At 34.9% G+C, this 14,207-nt stretch overlaps 1 protein-coding gene across 5 annotated transcripts in view; it reads right to left on the reverse strand.

Annotated features, from left to right (window-relative positions):
• DENND1B (DENN domain containing 1B) overlaps nucleotides 1-14,207 on the reverse strand; it is a 253,940-nt gene that overhangs the window by 23,586 nt on the left and 216,147 nt on the right. For all 5 annotated transcript variants that reach the window (XM_043520155.1, XM_038413141.2, XM_043520157.1 and 2 more), the window contains 4 exons: nucleotides 13,461-13,501; nucleotides 12,243-12,311; nucleotides 9,571-9,627; nucleotides 8,607-8,717 (listed from right to left, as the gene is read on the reverse strand). In XM_043520155.1, the coding sequence (XP_043376090.1) occupies nucleotides 8,607-8,717; nucleotides 9,571-9,627; nucleotides 12,243-12,311; nucleotides 13,461-13,501 (278 nt within the window). The remainder of the gene's footprint in view (nucleotides 1-8,606; nucleotides 8,718-9,570; nucleotides 9,628-12,242; nucleotides 12,312-13,460; nucleotides 13,502-14,207) is intronic.

The following is a 14,207-nucleotide window of genomic DNA, read 5'->3' on the forward strand; positions in this document are numbered from 1 at the left end:
AGGGATGATTACTGTTATAGTTAATAGCGGCTCATGCTAAACTAGTTCTCTGTGATGATGTCCTTCCCTTAAAGGTAAACTACTCACCAAATAGAGCAAGGAATTAAATAGAGTGAAGGATGTGTGTGCGCCAGGGAATGCAGGCGACAGGAGAGTGAAACTGGTATGTGTGTAGGGAAACACGGGGAGGAAGATAAAATTTGGGGATGCAGAGGTCAGGAGATTGGGGAACCTGGGATATACAATCTGGCTGTTTTGTGCTGCTCTGGTGATACAAAACAGTTGTAAACCCAGTTTAAATGGCCAGAACACTCGGGTTGCTTTGCACTGCTGCTAAATAGGGTGAAGCAACCAGAACATATCAGTTAATCTGATCCTAAAATGTTAAAGTAAAGAAAAATGAATTTCAGGTTGATACACTGTATCTTCAAATAATTAGAAATATCACATGATAACATTCTCTTTGGGATTTCTGTTAATGGTTCATATATAAAATTATTGCTAAAGGGGAAATTACCAAACCAAAAGCTATGTGAAAATAGAGCTAAGGTTAAGGGTACATGTGAGCAATTTGGAGTAAAAGAGATTACAGGGATGTTGTAATGAGTCCCAGAAAAGCATTATACATTCAGAGCCCCAGAGCCAAAGGGACTCTGTTGCCTCTGCTGGACAGAATGTGGGAGGAGGAAGATAGCCTATCAGCTCCAAGCTCCCTCCGCTAGGAGAAGAAGGGCATCAACCCCAGGAGCGGGAATAACTCTTCCAGAAGGGTCATTGCCATGAGAAGCTGGGCAACACCCTGATGGTGGGAACAGATTTCATCCAGTATACATAAGCCTAAATTGGGAAAGCATGGAGGCTCTGAAAACAAAGAGGGCTGATATGCTGGTAGTTTTGGCATTAATATTACCAACCCCAAACATACAAAAGTCATGATTTTTGGAGGCCAATGTTTGCAATTAGCTTAAAAACCGTTAAGGTTGTTCCCCCCCCACCCCCAAATAATAAATGTTGAGTTCTTTTTATTTCCCTTCTGATTTTTGAAGCCTGCAGAGGGTTCATGTTTTCAAGCTTTTCTACACAACCATGAGGACTATAAACTTTTTTTAAAATGAAAACTGAGATTTTCACATCAATCACAGGATTCCAGGAGCTGGAGCTTTAGGAACAGATCCAAATAAGACTCACAATAAAACCAGGAGAGTTGGCAACATTGCATAAGCTGCAACTCTGTCATACAGACCTACAGGCTCTGCTAGAGCCTATCCAGGTGAGGAACTCTCAGGCTGACTGTGCAATCTAAGAAGCTAATCTGTGTTGCGGGGCAACGGTGTTGAGCCTTAGGGATGATTCCAACATCATCTCAGTTCAGAGTCCATGACCAGAAGATTTAATCATGAGGAGGAAATCTTCCCGCTAGTTCCATGTACATTTATCCCTTCCAGCTGCCAACTCTACTAGCTATAAGGTCTCTTCAGGAAAGGATTTTTCCTGTTGCTCTTCTTCTCCCGGCTTTTTCCATCAGCCATACTCATTGTCCTATAACTGAATCACTTCTTTTTTTCATTGCTTCCCTCTAACATACAGGAGGTTAGAGAATAGACAGAATGAGAGCTGAAGCTGGAGCCTTAAGGCCGCTCTCTCCGTGCTTCTAGGTCAGGAGGCAAAATTAAGTTGGAAAGGAAGCAGATGGATTGGTGTCTTGAACTGACGGAACTTTTGACTCCTTCCTTCTGCTAGATGGAGCCATAACACTATCTGTAACTGCTGTTCTTAGGTAGGATGGGAGAAGAGCGCTGCATGGCAAATAAAAGTAAGATATAAATATCAGTGTAATTTATCTTGATTAGTAGTCTACCCCTAGTTACTTCAGTTAATTATCAAATATTAAAGAGCTTCTTCTGATTCTCTACAGCATACTCAGCACAACAGTGTTTCTCTTTTAGATCCTTAAAAGAATCCTTTGTTTGTGCAACACTAAGGTTGTTTTTGTGACAGACTCGCAGCTGAACTGCCTTTTCATTCATTAGTTCCAGAACTAAAATAGATTGCATATGTCAAAAGAATCCACCTGCCAAGCTTTCACTTTCTAGGTTTCTCATTTGCATGAAGCTGATGCAGTATGTGTTGGTGCCTTTGCCATGAAAAGGCCAAATACTCATCTAAATGCCACAAAGGCCAGCAAGAGCTTCTGGACCAGCTTCCTGGCCCTCCTTTTTTTTTTTGTTTGGAAACTTAATGACTGACAGAGATGGCTCTCAAGTATGGTTTTCCACTGGGGAGGCAAAATCAAAGAAGGGCAGATGTCTTCTATGGAATAAAATGAAACATGAGACTATAAGTCAATAATGAGTAAAGGAGAAACTTGCACCAGTAATGCAGCTAGTACCATAAGAGTTCTTTCTGTTTTGGTAAGACCTTAACAGGAAGAAAAAAATGAAAGGGCTGAGAATAGAAGAGAAATAATCAGAGATAAAAATAAAAAGCTTTTTCTGCATTGTCTCTTTTTTGTTTTAAATACATCAATTTGCTAAATAAATCACTGAAACGAGGTAGTCCTTCTTCAATATTTTTCATAATTAATCTCAATAGTATGGTTATGCCAGAAATATTTTAAGTAAAATAAGGAAACAAATAGATTGTTACTGTTCAGAGAGTACATTTACAAAAAATAAAGATTGTTCTATTTGAAAGACATGGATAGGACAAATGTCTATAAGTCTGGATACTCTTTTAGATAAGAATTCTATTGAGATAATGGTTACTGTTTTGTTTCTAAAAGATCTTTTGATGTAAAGAGCAAGCATTCACCATATGACATTGGCTACATATATGCTTGTAGTATATGGGAAGATATCAGGACCACCAGAGGGCACTCTCGTAATCTATAATTTGAATTTTTGCTGTCTTGGTTTTTCATTTTTAATTAAAAGAAAAGCTGAACAACTTGCAGAATGAAGAAATCTTACTTGACATACAAAGACAAAAAACCTTCCCCATAAATTAAAAAAAAACTAAAATTGCCTGCAATATTTTCAAATTATGCCCTCTTTTGTTCAAAATACATAATTTACTAATTAAACAAACTTTATTGCAGAACAAATATTTTATAGGTAAATTTTCCCTAAAGATGAAGCACATTCTTAAATTATGAATTCAAAACTGCTAATTGTTACTGTATATGACATCTGTCAATTGTAATATTTTATCTACATTACTTTAATTATTCAATGAGGATTAAAGCTACCCAAGCTCCATGTAGGATTTTCAGTAGATATGAGGCATGTGGACAGAAGCTGCTATTCTGTTTCCCAAATGTGATCCCAAACATTTCAGCTGAATCCAAATAAAATAGAAAGCATGGAATCACAACTTTTATATTTTTTAAATTATGAAGATGTTTGATTTGTGTTTGATAGTGGGACTCGTGTTTCCCTCTTTTGCAATATTTATATTCAGCAGCACTCCAATGGCCCAATTTTGCTCCGATCTCCTCTTCTCCCATTTCCTTTCTATTGCCACCATTACCCGCCATAATCACCTTTTGCCAGGTTGGGAGAGTAGTCAGGCACTGGAAGCTCTTTGCAGCTAATATTTATGTCATTTTTTGCTAGCCATTGGAGATGGTATTAATGTATGGGGCATTCGGTATTCTCCTGAAGATGCCAAATACTGCCTCCTCCAGCAAGACTTGCTATAGCTGTTGAGGAGGAGCCGAAGTACACATTCTTTCACTTGAATTGTGTGTGTTCTATTCTTTATGATATATTGTACTAAGTATCAGAAATTCACCTCTATGTTCTGCTTTAAAAAGAAAAGAGGAAGAATACTTTTATTTGGTCAATTCACTTATTTTTGGGGAAAGCAAGATAAAAGGTTTAATCTCAACTGGTTTTAGTTACACTTGTTACATAAAGAAGTTTCAATTATAAATGAGATTTTTAAAACATTATATTTAAAATACTGCATAGTTGTGACAAGTAGTTCACCTGGTTGCTTCGATATATGTGTAAGTAAAGTAGCAGGGACACATTGGGATTCCCAGTAAATCCACACTTACAGTCCAAATTCCCTATTTTTTATTATGGCTACAAGTTACTGCATGCCTATAAGTCTTACGTCTATTTCCTTTGAGACAAGGGTGCATTGGTAGCTTATTAATTATCAAGTGAGCTCATAGCCTACACAGTACTCTACAAACCTGCTAGCATATTTTATAAGCCACTGAATACATAAAGACTATTTAAATCCAGCAATGTTCTCTTTTAAATAAGCCACCAATCACCTGGGATAATGGTTACATATGGTAAAACTACATAGATCATATTTATGAAAACAAACAAGATCTTCCTGGTATTCCTCCTTTTTTCTTATTGAAACTCCTTTTTTGGGGGGGGGTTTGTATTTTAAGCAATATGGTAGAAAAATGGTTGGGTCTGTGTACACTCCCCCCCCCACCCCAAAATCAATGCATGTAAAGAAAAGGAATTAAAATGAATTCTTAAAAACTGAGTTGTCATTAGTTTAATTCTTGTATTACAAAAAAATGTTGGTAAATAGTAAAAAGACAGTCAACACAGTGTAATTTGCTAATAATATGTGGCACAATAACATAAAAATGGGCTGAAACAATCTCATAGTTTTGCTTTAGTTTGTCATTCAAAACATTTAACTCGAAATTTCTCATACTATCTCAGGTACCTTGTCCACTTAGAATATAGAAAATATCAGAGAAATGCTATTAGTTCAAGGCATGAAACAGTTAACAGCAGTGTACATGCCAAGGTTTTAATAAGGCTTAACAATAAAAAGCTTCAATCCTCTACTTTCACTAGATTTTGTTGTTGTGGTTTTCCCTTGCTTAGGGCAATCCATCTGTTAATGTTGACTTGCAATACAGCTAAGCTCACGCACACACAAAAAGCCCAGAATAGCTAACCTAAGCAAGAGTGGGCTCAAACATATATTAGAGAGAGAGAGAGAGAACAATTCTTCTAACACGATCTTACGCTAAGTTGAATTGTGGGGTTTTTTTTTGTTTTGTTATGCTTTCTTTGGGAAAGATTTTCCAAATGCTAATTAAAGGAAACCAATATAATCACTATAGTTTGTGATAACAGATTTAATTATTTATCCTCTGATTAAGCTTCAACAGCTCTTTTACATATCATAATTCATTCTGATTTATTACTTTTTTAAAATTTTCTAATTTTTTTAAAACAACCACAAGAGCAATGATAAAGATCAGTAAATATTCATTGTTAAAAATGGCTCTGCATTGTGATCAGTGCTGGTATTCTCACTGGGCCAAACTGGCCTTGTTTTCAATAAAACCAGAGAAGAATCCTTTCCCTGGAGCCCTGTTAGGCTGAGGCTGCAGTTGGAACTGTCATCTTCACACAAAAGCAAAGGGGTTGGGTTTTACAAATGCAAAGCCTAATTGGAAGATCTTCATGGCTGTACCCTTGACATTTATTTAAGCCTCATCAACAAAACAGGAAATAACCGTACTAATTAGTAGACCAGCATACAAACTACTATTTGTTGGGGTAAAAAGCAGATTCACATTCTATTGTACAAAATCTCCTGGTAATGAAACAGTCATTAAACTGATCTCTAGAATCAAGAGAACTTCAGCATTATACACTATTTTATAAAAGTTTTTTTTTAATTATCAACAATATTTTTGAATTCATTTCAAATGACTAATTTGACATTTATGATTTACTGGAAAGCAGCAATGGGAAAATAACAACTCCCATCCATAGGCCTGACATGAAACAGAAAGTGCAACATTAAATTCTTTATGTTGCAGTACTTTAAAAAGACTTACTGTGAGATGGTTGATAATGATGGAGTTGGAGATGGGGTAAGCCCTCATTGTCTTGAGGTAAGAAGACGTAAAAATCTAAACTGTCTGGGATTTTAGAAGTATTCTGATAGTTGATTTTTCAATGAACCAATCTTTATCCATTATTTAAAATGTATATTCAAATGAATAAGCTACTGTGTGACCATTAGCACTATCTTATTTTTCAGTTACTACACTGAGATGACAGTGAGCGGCGCCATTTTAGAAACCTGGACAAAAAGATTAATCAGCAGGAACGAAAGCTCCAGACAAAGCCCTACAATTATGAAGTGTAGTTATGAATGCAATTCACTTGCTTTTAATAATAAGTAATATAATTTATATAGATGCAAGCTTTCAAAGCCAGCAGTTAGTTCAATTGATCTTAGATTATTGTTATCTGATGCTAATAGCATCCATGTTTAAAAACTGCACCAGTTATAACACATAGGACAGCCTGAGACTCCATATAGATAATGATGTTTTGGGACCACAAAGCCCAGTTTGCATTTTTTGGAACTGTACAAGACCAAACTTCTTGGTCAGTGATTATAGCTTGTTGTTTCCTGCCCACTGAGTGCATGTGACATTCAGGGTGAGGATGGGGTGGGGACATAAGTCATGCCGCTCTCTCAGCTCGGCACAGATATGGAGCCATTAGTAACTGAGCTTGTCTCATAAACAAACCCCTGCTTTTTAAAGCACATTAAGATTTTCCTTGCTCTACATAGGACAAAAAAAATCTCTGCTGTTCTGACCTGATAGACTGTATCATTCAGAAAGAAGTGTATGCTGTTTCAAAAATAAAAAGTTGGCTAGTTGGCAGAAAAGATGTACTAAATCTCAGTAGTATATGATTGTATGAATGAAAAATCAGATAAATGTTTAAGTATTCTGCAATAACACAGTCCTTCAGAAGAAACATTAATATCTAATAATAAAATTTACTTTGGTACAATTTATTGATGTTGACTCCAGTACTAAAATTAAACAATTAAAGTGGAACAGCAGACAGACCTGACCATGAAGTAAATTAATAAACTCACAGTTTTTGTACATGTGCAGCATTTAAAAGCATCTGAATGTGCAGACTCATATTTTAGCTACGTTTGTGTTGTACACTTGCATAAAAGTTTAAATGAACATATAAACAGATTTGGGTATATGTTTCTACGGTGTACTAAAAAAACAGTGTTATGCGACACAGATGTGGTTAAAGAAAAAGTTTCTGTATATTAGATTGACAGTTACCAATTAAAAATAAATATGTTAAGTATCAATTTCTGTTATAAATACTACACTTTTAAAATTCTAAATGTATCTGCATATCTTCTGTCTCAAAAGTCAAGACAGGAAATTTAACCTATACAAGGTTCTTGAAAGAAAGGATGCACTGTGTTAGTCTATGTGAAAATACACTGCAGACTTTAGTATACTGTATTTAAAAAGAAACCTGAGAAACATTTTACAGAAGAGAATCCGCCTGCATAATTAAAATAGATATGCCTACATTAATTTATACCACTGGAACCAATGGCTTTAGTATTACCATACATTTTCTAACATTCTACTGAGCAAGTCATTAATCTACTCTAATTGTCTATTAGTTTCCACAAACACTTTCTATTTTATCATTCAAAAAACCTGAATGCATGGGCTTACAAAACTAGAATTTTATCATAACATTTTATTATTATATATAAAGTAAAATAGTGTCAATAGTCAGGTAAATTCAACTGTCAATTCGAAGAGGTATTCATTTGACCTACAGAACACCCATCTTATCTAAGGAAGAAACATTTGTGGTATCGAAAGCAGGAGTCTGTATATATTATTAAAATATATATTCTTATTCAGAAGAGATCACAAAACCCCCCAAACTGTTTATTACTCTATACAGAATAAAGCAATAATTCAAATAGAATTTGGGCATTTGGGAATTAGTACTGGGTTAAAATTGAGATATTATACCTGTTACAGAGAATCACACCCATTAAAGGAACTGAGAACAGAAAGACAAGACATCTGACACACTGTTAGCTAAGTTGACTTAGTAGTAAATTCACTACATGATAATCAGCTTGAACAAGGTCTGAATTAAAGGCATGCCCTCTCTAAAAATCAACTTGCTTTAGGTAAAGTATTAACACATGCCACTATATTTTAGGGTTGTAAAAAGATAGCTTAGCAGTGAAAATCGGCTTGGGCATATATGAATATACCAGAATTCCTTTATTCAAAAACTAATATTCATGCTTTGATCTGAAATGTGTGTTTTATGCCTATGAAATTACTTATCTAATGGAAGTCCGTAAAAGAACAGACTACTAGTAAACTTTTCAACAGATCACACCATCAATATGCCTAGCATTTATCTAACTGTTTTGTACTCTTTCTTATAGTACTTTTAAACAGTAGTTATTAAATAATTTTAAATATTTTTTTGAAAATACAGTCCTATTTCTAAGAATCAATTGAGATTTCTTTTCCTGGAGATGTAGCTGGCAACCTCATCTCCCTGTTGAATTTCCTATTTTTTTCCCTCCAGGAGGAGGATATATGATAAGCCATTCTCTCTACTCTCAAAACAACATATTATGCAAGCAATATTATTGTGAATACTACTTATCATAGTTCCTGAATACAGATGGTAATAAAGGTATTTACCATAATATTTTAAACACACTACTGTAACAAGAAAGCAGTTTCCCCCCATATTTTAAGAAAGAGATAGCACAGATTTCAGGTGACTTACCTGGGCAAGTCTTCGTTTTTCTGAGTTTCCTCTTTTCTGATTGTATAATCTGTACACTGGCGCTGACTGTAGTACACAAGAGCTACAAGTTCCATATTCTTCATCACTCTCCTACACAACAGAATAGATTTTAAATCCCATATTTATAATATTTAGCTACATATCCTACGTATACATAGAGTACTAAAAATCATTGTTAATACAGGTCATTTGTTACTAAATATCTGTCATAAGATCATATCTATTAACAAAATGAAATACAGCATTGCAAAAAGTTAATAGTTACACATGCATCTTTCCCAGTGTGAAGTTTTTAAATGAAGCTTTTAGAATGTATATAAAACAATTTAAATCCATTCATGTTTATGACATATTTTTTAAAAAAACTTTATATTTGAGAAAGTATAAAATAACATTGTAGTTAGTTCCCCCTTCCCACAAGGAAAATCATAAGTGAAGAAATAAAACTCATTAGGAAAACTGTCCTTAAATGCCTAAATCAAGCTTCATTCTGATATTTTTGTGTTACTTTTCGAAGTTGAAATGTTTCTCTATTTTAAAACATTAACATTGTGCTTGGATCTTATGAATCCAAAACAGACAACTACACCTTCTGAATTACATTGTACTGCAAGACTATCCTGTCTTAAATTCTCAGCTTGAAGCAAAGGCTTCAATTGTGATATCAAAGCAATCAACTTTATGAAAACATACATCCTGTTAACGTATCTTTGAAGAGCTCTGTTGTTCTATGATAAAATATGCAAACAATAAAGAGATTATTCAGTGGATGCACAGAATGACAGATAGTTGCCAGAGGGCTCGTTATGAAAAATGTATTCTTGAACAAAGGGCTAAGCATATTTCAAAAGTCATTAAAAACACAAATCTCATGTGATTTGTAAAGTATAAGCTTCAAACTGATACAAGAAGCAAGCTACGAAAGTAAAACTGTATTACATACCTTGTGTTTTAACTTACTCCTCACTTCTTTTATTCCCTGCTTTGCATGACTTTTTGCCTAGAAAATTAAAACAAAAGGACTTAACTGGTGGTGCAAGAGATAGGCTTTGTTCAAAGAATATGCTTCATAAGGCCTACTTCATGAGAAATTATTTTTTTAATTCTATGTGATAAGGATAATACTCTCTAACACGAATTTCACATGGGCTGTCCCAGTTAGCTATACTAACAGCAATCAGTTATTAAGAGATGTGCATACATGCCAATGTTGTGAAAACACATTAATTTTGCCAATGTATCCTCACCTATTGCTAAAAATGAACCATCCTACTGGTCTCTTGTGTCCATCCCTTTATTTGAGATGGTACTTTAAATCTGTAGTAGTATTTTAATAGCAACTCATGTTGGAAAACTGTTAAGATTTTCAAGCTCACTGCTATAGTGTTCCAGTCTGGTAACTTGCAAGGCAACATCAATCTTAAAAGAAATGAAGTGGTTTTATATGCAGATGGAGAATTTCTTCAGCGTTGCTGAATAGCATAGTGCTGATAGGGGAAACTGTGTGCATTAAAATAGGCAGCCAAGTCCCATGATTGTTCATGACAATAATTTGCACAGAAAATGGACCCAAGGGCATCCCTCTATTTAGAGATGAATTACCATTCTAGATGACAAGTAATTATATTCTAAATTTTCTACATTTTATTTTTGCTAGAAAAAATGCTAACCTGGTCTTAAGAGAAATAGGAAAGTTTTCCTTACACGAACACAGTTAGATTCAAGATAACTTTTAGAACCAAATTTTCAAAAGTAGCCTTGAAAATGATGCTGATGCCTTTTCACATTTAAGGGCCATATATGAAAAACTTCAGAATCTATACATGAAAATCAGTGACGCACACATCTCAATTATTGATTTTGCACCGGGGAGATGTAGTTTGTGGGGAGAGTTATGAGTGTTTCCATATACAATTTGGGACAGTTTTGAAGGTCAGATTATTTGAAGGTCAGATTAGGGAACTTTTGAAAATGTGACCCTGAAATCATAAACTCAGTAGCTCAATAACAAGCAACAGGGTGCCATGTAGTAGATGCATGCATGTATGGAAGGGGAAAAGGCAATAGAGGACATATAGACCTGCTCCTGCACCTTGTCCCATGCCTGAACATGCACAGATTCCCACTGAAATTAATAAGGCTTCTTGCACACAAAAGCATCTGCTCATGCAGAAAAAGTTGTAGGATCAGGGACACAATGGGAAAAATGGATGGCTGGGAAGAAATCATGAAACCTCATCTAAGATCATGAAAAATAGAGGAGGAGAATAATTTCCTGCTAGGCTGTTAATGAACCGTTTTTAAATTATAAATGAGTGTGTGGATATATAGTATCTTTAATTTATTTACCTGTTTCTCTCCTCATGACTTTTGTGAGAGTTTGAAAAGATGTATAATTAAAAATTCTCTTTTAAAGTTTTATTTAAAATCTATTAGCATCACACAGTAGCATTGATTTATTCAGAACTACTGCCTTTGCATCAATCTAAAGAGCCTTTGGAAAAGCCAAAAAGGAAGGCAGAGAAGATTCTTCCCCCGTGTGCTTTGAACCCAATCTTAAAATACTTAATCATTGTGTCATTTCTTATGAGCTACCACACCGTTTCTATACCCTGGATAATATAATGTAATTCACATTCTTTATAATCTAGGGATATTTAAAGATTATTTAAAAACTGGACTGCTTGTCAGACTGAAGACATAAAACTAGTTAAAGAGCGTGTGGCGAGCTGGGGTGTAAATCTTCACTGCACTAGCCTGCTGCGCACTGCCAGTGTGGACCCTGCTACCATGCACTAAAAGTTCCCTGGAACACTTTGATCCTATTCCTGTTTCAAAGTGGGCTAGATCAAAATGCAACAGGTAACTTTTACTATAGCGTGGTTCATGTGGACAGTTGGCATGTGGCATGCTACAGCAGTGCAGATTTACACCCCAGCTTCATCTAGATAAGCTGTAAATCAATGGCCAAGAGTGCAAGTCCATAACTTTTTGAATTAGTGCTATTTTATTAACACCATAGCAATAAGTTTAAAAGATGCTCACAACCAAATAAGTAATAGCTTGCTTATGGTGGAAATTTTGGACTGCAATCGCTCCCTGCACACAATATAAATGCTTCCAAACCCAATTTGGATAGGTTATCACTTAGTGTCAAAGTGGAGTCCTTAGGGTCTTATTGTTATTTATACAAAGACTCCTTTACACCACCTAGAACTGTACACAACATTTATACTGACTTTAATTTACACTGCCAGGGAGGAGTAAAGGGGCCTTAGTGTAAATGAGATTCAGTATTTTCAGAGTCCATATTTTAATATCATCAGCTAAGTAGAGACTTTCAGCTGTATTTCAAATATGTAACAGGTATTCAAATAAGAATCTACTGTATATTTTGAATGAAGCCAAAAATAGCATACTGAACCACTCAAAACAGTAACATGGAGTGGTTACTGTTCTCCAGAAGATAGGAATAAAAGCTGAAAACAATGTCTTAGGCTGTAATGTTTTTCCGTAATACATATTGGAAGGATACAGATTTTTCAGTTTTTGACAATAACTGGAGATTGTAAGTGGCTTCTGCAATTTTTTATGCACAGATTGTGTTGATCTTACAAATTTGTAAGCTGTCTTCACAGCAGGGCTGGCTTTGGTCATGGCTGTGTTGATTAGCGCACCTCCTTTCTGAAACATACAAAAGCATATTTTAATAACCCTTACAACACAGGTTAAAAGTTAAGACAATAGCAAGAAAAATAGATGACAGGCTGACATAAAATAAAGTACGAAAATAATAGCCCTCTTTTTAAATTAGGAAAAATTTCCACAGCTGCATTCTATCTACAACCTACTGTCTACAGCTACACAAGGGTTACAGTATGTCATTATCATGGCTGACACATATTTATCAATGCATTCTAACATAATGACGTATTCTCATACCCATGCATGTACCGTTACCATATTACATGTCATACTGGAAGTTTTCCTTGGCTTATTAATGTATATATTGTATCATTTAAAAAAAATCTATTTCTATCACATTGGGGTAATCATGTCTTATTTAATCACAAGAGTTTTGTCAACAGTACTATCTTCTACTAATCCTGCCTAGTAACAACGTTGTGCAACACAGGTCCTCTGTTAGTCAGACTATGTAAAAACATTAATATTAACCAAACTGCTGTTTACTAGAAGTGATAAAATTCCTATCAAATCCTAGTGCCACACCTAACTCACAGTTATGGAATGTAACACAATATAGCATACAGAAAAAACCTTGGCTAGATAAACAGAAAAACATTCTGTGCTTTCCAAAATTTGGCATTTATTTTGTGCATGTGACATTTTCTCATTTTTAAACTAATATAAAAATATTGTCATGACAAAAAGAAAAGGAGTACATGTGGCACCTTAGTCTCTCTAACAAATTTATTTGAGCATAAGCTTTCATGAGCTACAGCTCACTTCATCGGATGCATCGATGAAGTGAGCTGTAGCTCACGAAAGCTTATGCTCAAATAAATTTGTTAGAGAGACTAAGGTGCCACAAGTACTCCTTTTCTTTTTGCAAATACAGATTAACACGGCTGCTACTCTGAAACCTGTCATGACAAAGACACTAGTTTATGACAAAAATATTTAGGTAAAAATAACTTCCTTACTAATGTAATATACTTTCTCTGTTACAATAATACAAGGAACACTGCAAACATTTAGAGAATGCGGCTAATTGACCATATGAAGTCAAATATCCTTTTAAAGCTCGATGTTCAGTACGCTGACTTTTCCAAAGATAAATAAACTAGTCAAATAAAAATCAAATTGTTATACCTTTACTGTATGCACCCACTGCTGATAAGATCTTGAATTTCCTAAGATATGAATGTAAAATAAAATAAAATAATCAGAAACACATTCAGCACATTTTTGGGTGTTCCTGCCCTCTCCACAATACACTTTGTATTAAAAAAAAAATCCCACAGATTGTTAAACATGAGTTTGAGTCTTCCAATACTGTGAAGGAGGGAAATCGATGTACACAAAAAGCAAAAATGGGGTTACCCTATTATGAACCCCTCATTTTCTAATAGTGCTTCTTTTTCACCATACCCAGTTGTTTTTCTCTGAAGAAAACTGGTAACTCTGACTCAAGTATGATGAAAAATTAAAGTCGCAATCAAATATTCAGACTCACTAAAAACAAAAGGAAAAAATTATAAAAAAGGAATGAAGGAGGGGTGTGTATATATTGTGCTAAGAATATATTTTGTATTGGATATGGTGATTTCTCCCTTTTTACCCAGAACTGGGTTCCTTCCCCTATTCCTCTGGGCAAAAAGAAAAACTTGCAGTGAGAAAATGAATTGAGCTGCAGACACTACCATCTTAATATCAGAGGGAAAAGGACTAGCAACAGGAATAAGGACCTTAATATCGCTTCACATCTCCTTTGTAGGGAAACCCACTGTAATTGGAAATGTAAATTACATGTTCTTTCTTTCACAGTGTAGAAGGCAAGTGGATGAGAAATACAGCTTAACTACCAACATAGATAAAATCATTGGGTGCTATTATATT

Source organism: Dermochelys coriacea, chromosome 8 (genome assembly GCF_009764565.3).
Source record: "Dermochelys coriacea isolate rDerCor1 chromosome 8, rDerCor1.pri.v4, whole genome shotgun sequence".
NCBI classification, from domain to species: domain Eukaryota; kingdom Metazoa; phylum Chordata; order Testudines; family Dermochelyidae; genus Dermochelys; species Dermochelys coriacea.